Here is an 8,640-nt window from a genome sequence, read left to right on the forward strand (position 1 = left end):
TTACAATTTGAGAAGGAACACACAGGACATAGAAGTTGAAAAACCAGCTTCATTACTGATAAAGGTCTGGATTAGATGGGAGTTCTTCATTTTTTTTTTTCCCCGGAGGTTGGTTTGGTGGCCTGGCGAAGTCTGTGTGGACCCTTCCTTAGAATTTAATGTTTTTAAATTCATAAAATGAAATACATAAGATTATAAAAGGCATTGATTATATTGAAATGCAGGAATGCATGTGCTTCTTCAGTGAATTATTTAACAAAATCTAGCAGCAGGTTTGATAGCTGCCATCATCTCAAATACGATAGGACACTTGGAAGTAATGCAGCAGCGGGACCGTGAGAGGGAGACTCCTGCGACTGCTCGGGGTGACGGAATGCCAGGTCCTGATGATTCTGCTGTGGCTTGTTGCTTACGCTGATCATGGGAGGCTAGTGGAAGTTAATATGCTGCTGTTTTCTTATCTAAATATATACATTGTCCTCTGGAATTCTGTCTATGGGCCTTAGGAGGTCTGGGGACCCCCGCTTGAGAACCCCTAGATGAAGGTATTAGCTGAGCAGCTTCCTAAATAATGCCACACCTGAATGAGAATGCTCTCCCCACTACTTCAGGCGCATCCAGACAAGGGGGCGTCGATGCCCGTGCAGGACCTGTGGTGGATGGTCCCTGCCTGGTAAAAGGCAGACCAGAGCCACCCTCTAATCGCTCTGAAAGGATAAGCTTTGGGAGTCTGAGTGAGCGGGCCCTTCTTCCTTCCCAGGGACGACTAAATGAGGCCGCCCCACTTCCCCAGGTGAGGAGCTGCAGATATGTTTCTCTCTGATGTGGGTGGCTGTCAGCCCTCATGTGTCATGTTATTGCCATGTCAGCCTGGTGATCCAAGGGGTCAGGCCACGAGTGAGGGTGCAGTGTGGCTGCCTTTATCACTGTTCCCAGCTCACACCCGCAGGCCTCAGTAGCTTCCAAGGGGAAGAGAGACGAGGCCAGAGGGCAGTGGAGAAGCATCTGGGATAAGCTGCCAGCTCCATCTTCTGTGGCGTTGACAAGAGATGAACCCAGTTAGGGTCAAGTGAGCTCAGAAGGACGTGACTAGAGAGATGGGCTTTTCTGGGCCCGGAGGGTGTTAGGCTAGCCTCGGCGTGTAGGATGTTTAAGTGTGAAGGCTCTTGGTGCATTTCACCTATAACCCTCTTCCCTCTCTCACCATATAAAATCTTACAGATGAACAGGGAGCCGGGAGAGTGAGGAGCCCCACCCAGTGTGCCATGTGCAGGAGTGCCCTGAAACACAACAAAGGCACAGATTCCCTCATGGTGACCCCAGAGCGCTGCTTGGCTTTCTCTCACAGCACCCTGTCCCTGAGCTGAAGGACCTGCAGGGAGAGTGTCAGCACTTCGGGGCAGGTGGCAGCTGATGTGGGTCCCCCCACCCCAACAACGACAGCAGGCTTGGTGCTTTCAGGGTGTAGCCTCTCTCTGGGGCTCCCACTCCAGGCTCTGCCTCTGAAGCTGGGAAAGGCACCTTGTTTATTAGAGTGCTAATTGTCTGACATTTATTAAAATCTGCTTGACTAACAGCGTTCTGTGAGGCCCTGGGGGGGTCTGTTTCTAGCTGTGTGTTTTACGTGCCAGGCTACAGTTCAGTTTGGCCTCCCGGTAGCCTTGGCATCATGTTGAACCAGCAGGATGGAGGCCGAGTCGTGCGGAATGATCATGAAGGCTAGGGGAGCAGATTGTGTAGGAACAGGAGATTGGCCTTGGGGTCAGTGGTAGGTAGGTAGGACTGCACTTCTGCCAGGTGTCCTGGCGAGCAGCACAGCTACCAGCGAAGGTGGTATCTGAGACTTTGGGCGAGACTTTGTCTAACTGCCAGGTGTGCCCAGGTGTCCCCTTAGTATAAATCCCTGCACCAAAGCCAGCAGGCACTTGGAGCAAGTTTGTTTCTAAACAGCATCCTTAAACCTGCACAGAGGAACCACTTGACCAGACTTGGCGCAGGGTCCTGGCCAGGTGTTTTCTCCCAGCTGTCACACTGGGTCACTTGCTGAAGAGAGGCCAGAGATGCTTGTTGGACAAGGAGGGTTGGACACACAGAAGGGCCGATAACATCTTTTACTCACTGAGAATCTATGATGAAGAAGCAGGATGGTTCTGTTTTTTCCCCAGACTCCCTATTTTCAAAGTCCTGTCCAAACCTGTTTTCGCTCAGTGCTCAGCATCGGTCAGTTGGCAGCGTGGCCACTGTAAATGATGCATCCTCAGATTGGGGCCAGGGCAGCCCTGTGTCTGAGCAGGGCCCCGACAGGGTTGAGCAGAGTCCCACTGTCTTTCGTTAGGCCACGGTGAAGCCTGTCATGAGGCTGGGCCCTTTCCTCCCTTCTTCCTTCACCCCATGTCTCATTCCTTTAAGATCATTGCAGAACTTTCCACTGACCATAGAGGGAAGTTTTGTTAAATGTTGTGCCATTTTAATGATTTCTGCTAAGTTTCCCCATGTTATCCTTCCTGATAAAGAAATTTTCACTTCTCTGTGTAGACATTGTGGAAATAACCTATAGGATGATTCCAAGTAGGTTCTTAGTTTTACTTATGTTTAATCAGAGGCAGGATGGTTTATTCTTCAAGAAACATGAATGTGGGATCTGATTCAGCCTCAGTGCCTCAGGGAACTGTGTCATTGGAGAGAGAAACTGGGCCCGTGACCCCTAAGTGTGGATGTCGCTTGTTCCGACGTTACCATGGGTGAGCTTTTTCAGGACAGTCTCCTTCCTGTTTTGGGGACCCCATCACTCTCACGCAGCCAGGGGCTGTGCATCCCTCCTCCTCCCCAAGTCCCTTCTTGTGTACAGTCCCTCTGTGGTTCCCAGGCCATCCGGTGCCCCTGGTTGTGTCCCTGTCCTTTCATGACAAGATCAGAAAACTGTGTCGGAAAAGAGCTCCTGAGGCCAACAACAGAGCAGATCCCCTGTGCTTGCATGGAGCAGGGACTCCAGGCAAACAGCCACCTCCCCTCGGCCTTTCCCACAGACACTGGGACTGAACGTGGAAAATCCAGCAGGGAAATTGTGGGAAAAGGTGCTGAGAGTGAGTGTGGAAACAGCAAACCTTTTCATAAACATTCCTAATTACTCCATACTTGAGATCAGCTCACATATTATAAATATAATCTGAGTGATACACATGTGAAAAAACACTACACATCACCCATATTTCTCCGTTAGGACTTTCTGAAGACGTTTTCCCCTGACATCTTCCGACTCTTCTGCATGCGGAGCAGCTACAGGTCAGGTGAGCTGCACAGTGAGTCCTTCTGGGGTGCCGGCCATGGTGTCGTCTTGTGTATAGCTTGGCAAAAAATCTTCTGATAGTATTTGGAGAATACCAAAATATGGGCTGAGTAATAAATTCAGTCTTGTTAGTGTGGTTGCTTTCATGCCTTAAGGTTTGGGTTCTGAAAGTAAGCCTGAGGATGCACTATCAAATAGCACAATTCTAGCACTCAGCCAGAAGATACTGGAAGCTTATCTCATGGAGGCCATGAGTTTTCCAGTCAGTCCTTCCCGTCCACTCCCCCACCTATCCCTCTCTGTGGAGTCTGGATGAGCCCGAACCCTGCAGTGCCCTCCACTTCCTGCTTTGTGAACTGAGGGGTAATTAGACTGGCCGTCCTCACACAGGGACTGAACCAGGAGCCCTCAAAACGGGGTCCCATCCAGAGTACGAAATCTCTGCTGTGCCATGTTGTGCGGGGGTGGGGGGAGCGGTGGATTGTCTAGCGCTTTGTCTCTTTTTCATCCAGGAAGGTGAGGTCTGGGGACACCAGCACTACCATGTGTAGTTTGACCAGTGTAATAGCAGTATGGTCTCTAGTATCTATGACTGGCACTGCAGGAGGAGCAGCTGCCCTTTGGGGACAGGTGGGCTTAGCTCATGTATTGGGCATGACCATGTGACCATGGAGGCAGAGATTGGGGCGATGCAACCATAAGCCAAGGAACACCTTGGCCACCAGAAGCCAGAAGAGATAAGGAAGGACCCTCCCCTAGAGCCTCTGGAAAGAGCACAGCCCTTTTTTTGCCAGAACTGCAAGAGAATAAGTTGTTTTGAGCTCTCAGTTGGTGGGACTGGGGCAGCACAGCCCCAGGACACTAACCCGCTCCACCACTTGGGAGAAGCTAACACACCCCCATCACTCCGGCTGCAGCCTTTCTGCGGGGGCCAGGACACGTGTCTGGTGCCTCACGTGGGCCCAGGTGGAGCAAGTGTTTTTCACATACTCAAAGACGCTGAGCTTGAGGACGGATCCTCTCCCTCTCCTGAAATATTGATCCCAAAGTCCTCATGGCACCAGTTGGGTAATCTTGGAGCTGTTTCAGGTACCCAGGCAGATCTCTCCCAGTTTCCAGAGTCCTGTCTGTCTGCCATCTGTGCAGGAATGCACTTCCTGGGCCAAGACTTGTTGGGAGAGGTTTTCCATGTTTCTTCTGAGGTGGTGAGACACCCAAGTCAGGACAGATTGGTGGCCTGTGTGGGGTGGGCCTGAAAGAGGCACAGGATAAAGACCAGCTGTGTCCTTTCTCCATTGCTGGGTTTCTGTGAGGACAGCCTGGCTAAGGAGCGCTGGGTCTCCTGGGTATGGGCACACTCAACAGGCACCCCTATGTACACCACTTCCCCGTCCTCAGCCATTGACTACAGCAACAGCGCCATGCTGGAAGCAAAGCATCTCCTTCTGGCCACAGTCGCGTTTGTCGAGGATGCTCGGGCCTACATGAAGGGGCAGCTGGTGTGTGGCCCCATCCAGGAAGGCGTGCTGTGGGAGAGGTAGGTGTCATCCTACGGTCGTCCCAGAGAGCCCTGGGCGCCGGACACAGGCAGCCTAGAGGAAGTGTGGCCTTTGCTGAGGTCACTCGGGAGTGCTGGTGTGGAAAGTCTCAGGCTCTTTGGCCTCGGGCGAGTCTGTGGTCCCATTGGGTGAGAAATGAGGAAGCCCTGCCTGTGGGGTGGCTGCCTGGATGGGATTCTCTGCTGGCATCTATTAGTGTGTAATGAACAGAGGCCTTGTCACCACGAGGGTGCCAGGCTGGAGGGAAGAGAGGGCTCCAGGGGCTTCGCCTCTGCAGTTCAACACTGGCCGATGTGGATACTGCTCAGAATGGCCAGAACTGGTCTCGCTGCAAGGTGGCCTGGAGCCCAGTTCTTTCCCATGCCTAGAAAGATGGGAATTCCCAAAGGAAGTGGAGTGAAGACCACTAATGAGGGGCAGCAGGGAGTTAGATGTGGAGGTGAAGCCTTGGAGGGATCAGTGACAGGTGGCGGGTGCACAGGAGAGACCATGCAGAGAAAGGAGGGCTGAGGGGACCTGATGGTGCCATGGGGAATGGGCCTGAAGTCTGAAAGGGGAGGAGGGAGGCCAAGGGGACCTGAGTTTCCTTGTCATGGGCTGGGACTGAGAGCAGGTTGACCATTACGGAGACTGCTCTAAAGGGGTCTGACAGTAGAGGAAAGGAGATAGAGCTGCAGGGGGCCGGAATAGGGCCATGTGCCTGCTAGTGGCTTAGACGGGAGGCCACGGCTGCCGGGCTGGTCCAGGGAGTGAGTGACGAGTTTGTTTCTCATCTCTCCTCCAAGGCTCAGCCACACCAAGGTGGCTGTGAAGGCTGCCTTGGCAGACGACTTTGACACACCCAGGGCTGTGGATGCCATCATGGACCTCATTCGCCATGGGAACAGACAGCTGAAGGCCATCACTAAGGTAACTCCAAGGACAGGGCCACAGAGTAGGGTTTTTGTTTGGTTTTTCCTCATGAGGAACAGATAGAACACTCCCAGCTTCCCGCCGCTGGTGGCTTCCAGACCTCTCCTTACTAACCTCTAAGTTCCTGGAGCTGCTTCACCCTCAGTGAGCCCTGCCCTGTTTGAACTACAAAGGAGACAGCCACCTCACAGAGCCCAGACAAGTAGATACGGGTATAAGTGGGATACAGGGAGGTCCCAGCACACTGACAGTTGCCTTCACATGTTTGCTAACAAAAGGAACACATCACCCTCCTTTTCGCTTAGAGGAACTCTGTAGAACTCGAGTTTGTTGCAAAAACATGAAATGGGAGAACTTCTGTGTTGGGACCCCGACTCTGTCCACCCAGCCTGAGCACTAACCCCGTCCATGCGGCTCTACCCTCATGACCTCCCAAAGGCCCCATCTCCTAAAACCATCATGCTAGGAGTTAGGTTCCAACATAGGAATTTGGGGGGACACAAGCATTCAGACCATAACACATCCTCGTATTACAGATGGGTGAACTCAGATACAGGGGTTAAATGACTTCCACACGGTCATTAGTTTGTTAATGAGAGACAACCAGGACTTAGTCCAGTGTCTCCACAAGACACTGAAAAAGGGAAAGGCAGAGGTGACCTGTGAGGTCTTTGTTCTGTTATATTGAGTGTCCTTTGCTTTTAACAGCCACCTTTGGGTGATTTTTCACAGGAACCTGGTGGTCCTAGGAGCCCTGTTGTGTTTGGTTCCATCATCTCCTATGTTGAGCAGTTTTTTGACACCGTTGGAATTTCCCTGGCAGCCCGACAGGTACACCCTTCTCTTTTCAGCCCTTAGTTGTGGGATATCTATGTGCTAGTACAATAATAACCACTTTTTTCTCTTTAAAAATGTTCGTAATACCGAATTTATTTACATGCTTAAAATATGTTCCTGAAAAAGTTAACACTAAAATTGCAGTAGTTCTGAGCAGAACCAGCAGCCCATCTTAGCTACATAGAGTGGTGTGTCATCAGCTCTGCGCACAGTTTATTTTTATCGACATTGACTGGAGTTACCACCAACATCTCAATTTCAGCCCCCCGACAAAGAGTGCATTCTGCTTTCCTTCCTTTCCATATGTAACTTCTCTGATAGTGAGAACCTTGCCTTCCAGTATGGTACACAAATTTCCTTAGGTTATTATTCTCCCCATATAGTCTGCTGTGTGGGCTGCCGCCAGGGCCTCACTGGTCACACAGCTCTGCCTGGGGTGTAGTTTGTTTCAGGGGACAGCAGCTCGGCTACTCTGTACAGCGTGGTGGAGGAGTTGGTCCGATTCCGGCTCAAGGTCCGGCAATTTGCTTTGGCCACGGGAGAGGCCACCAGGGAGGCCCGGCGGCAGCAGCTCCTGGAGAGGCAGCCCCTGCTGGAGGCATGCGACACCCTACGCCAGGACCTTGCTGCCCATGGCATCAGTATTAAGGTAGGCCAGTGCCACTGAGGCCCAGTGACAATGGGGATGACCACCCCGAGGTGCCGTGTAAACCAGCGTCACGCAAACACAGAACAGTGAAAGCTCAGGCATCCCCTGCCGATGCTGCTGTCAGCAGAAACCCACTCGTGAGGAATTAGGAGTTCGGGAGGGGTCAGAGCCGGAAGGCACTGAGGGAGAAGGGTTTGGGGGTGAGGGGCAGAGTCAGACCCTAGAGGGACACTGAGGCCCAGGGGCATGGAAGCTTGGGGACTTGGGGTGGAACAGGAGCAAACCTGTTCTCCCTGCCCCGCCAATGGAAGGCAGCAGTGTGACTGTTAATAAGCGTTCAGCTGCTTCCTTTAGTGCAGCCCAGACCAGTGGAAGCATCAGGACACTGGCAGTGCCTCCTGTCACTCTGAGCCCTGACTGTCTCGCCTATTTACCACTTGAGCCTAGTGAGCCTACTCAGCCAGGACCTTCTTCCTCCCCCAGGACAGGAGCAGCACGTCCACATGGGAACTGCTGGATCTGAGGTCAGACGACCACAAACCGAGGACCTGAGGACGCGTGAAGCGGGAACTACAGGCTAACAGTGCGGTTCTGTGCTTACATCATGATAGCTTTATATTAAAGTTTTCCATTGTGGCTGTTTAGCCAACATTAAAACTGATACTGTCCCATTGGTGTTAGCAACTATGCCTAAAAAAATGAATTTCTTTATAGTATCAATGGCCATAGACACAGTGCAGTTTAGTAAAATCATCCATGATGCCAGCCAGCCGGCCCCAGTGCCCCAGGGTCTGACAGCGTGGGAGGACTGAGCCCAGAGCCCAGGATATGAGTCCTAATTGGGGGGTCTAAGGAGACGTCATGGAAGGGCAGGTAGGACATGTGAATGGGGCCAACAGGGCAGCAGCTTCCAGGACACCCCTTTCCTGGGGGACCTTGGAGGGATGTGGCCATGCTGCCTGCTCTAAAGCAAAAGGAAGTGGCCAGTACCTTAGGTGCTGGGCAGTGCTGAAATGGGGATGGTCATTAATTCTGGAATCTGTATGGCAGGGGTGAGAACAAGACACAGAAGTATGATAGAGGTGGCCAAGTGTATGAGAGGGCACATGGCAGACCAGGCTTGCTGGTGGCCTTGCTCTTGGTTCCCTCACCTTTCTGTTGCAGGTGGGGAGCTACAGCTGTTCAGTGAACCAGCAGGAAACAGGGTGACCCTCTAGCTGCTTACCCCAGCTTTCAGGTCCTGGCCAGGTATAGCTTTAGGCAGCAGGTAAGCATACCCTAGGCATAGTCAGAGATGGTTTGGTATGGCTCAGCAGACAAATACATGTTTGTCGTTGACCGGCATGACCCTGAAAAGCATTGGTGTTCCTAACTACACATAAGGAAACCCATTCAGA

At 52.1% G+C, this 8,640-nt stretch overlaps 1 protein-coding gene across 2 annotated transcripts in view; it reads left to right on the forward strand.

Annotated features, from left to right (window-relative positions):
• Positions 1–7,927, forward strand: part of CARS2 (cysteinyl-tRNA synthetase 2, mitochondrial) — a 37,995-nt gene extending 30,068 nt beyond the window's left edge. For both annotated transcript variants that reach the window (XM_039866270.1, XM_039866271.1), the window contains 6 exons: positions 3,221–3,287; positions 4,685–4,823; positions 5,631–5,754; positions 6,490–6,588; positions 7,037–7,243; positions 7,727–7,927. In XM_039866270.1, the coding sequence (XP_039722204.1) occupies positions 3,221–3,287; positions 4,685–4,823; positions 5,631–5,754; positions 6,490–6,588; positions 7,037–7,243; positions 7,727–7,795 (705 nt within the window). In that variant the 3' untranslated portion in view covers positions 7,796–7,927. The remainder of the gene's footprint in view (positions 1–3,220; positions 3,288–4,684; positions 4,824–5,630; positions 5,755–6,489; positions 6,589–7,036; positions 7,244–7,726) is intronic.
• Positions 7,928–8,640: the final 713 nt, after the last annotated feature.

Source organism: Pteropus medius, unplaced genomic scaffold, assembly GCF_902729225.1.
Source record: "Pteropus medius unplaced genomic scaffold, Ma_sr-lr_union100, whole genome shotgun sequence".
Classification (NCBI taxonomy): Eukaryota; Metazoa; Chordata; class Mammalia; order Chiroptera; family Pteropodidae; genus Pteropus; species Pteropus medius.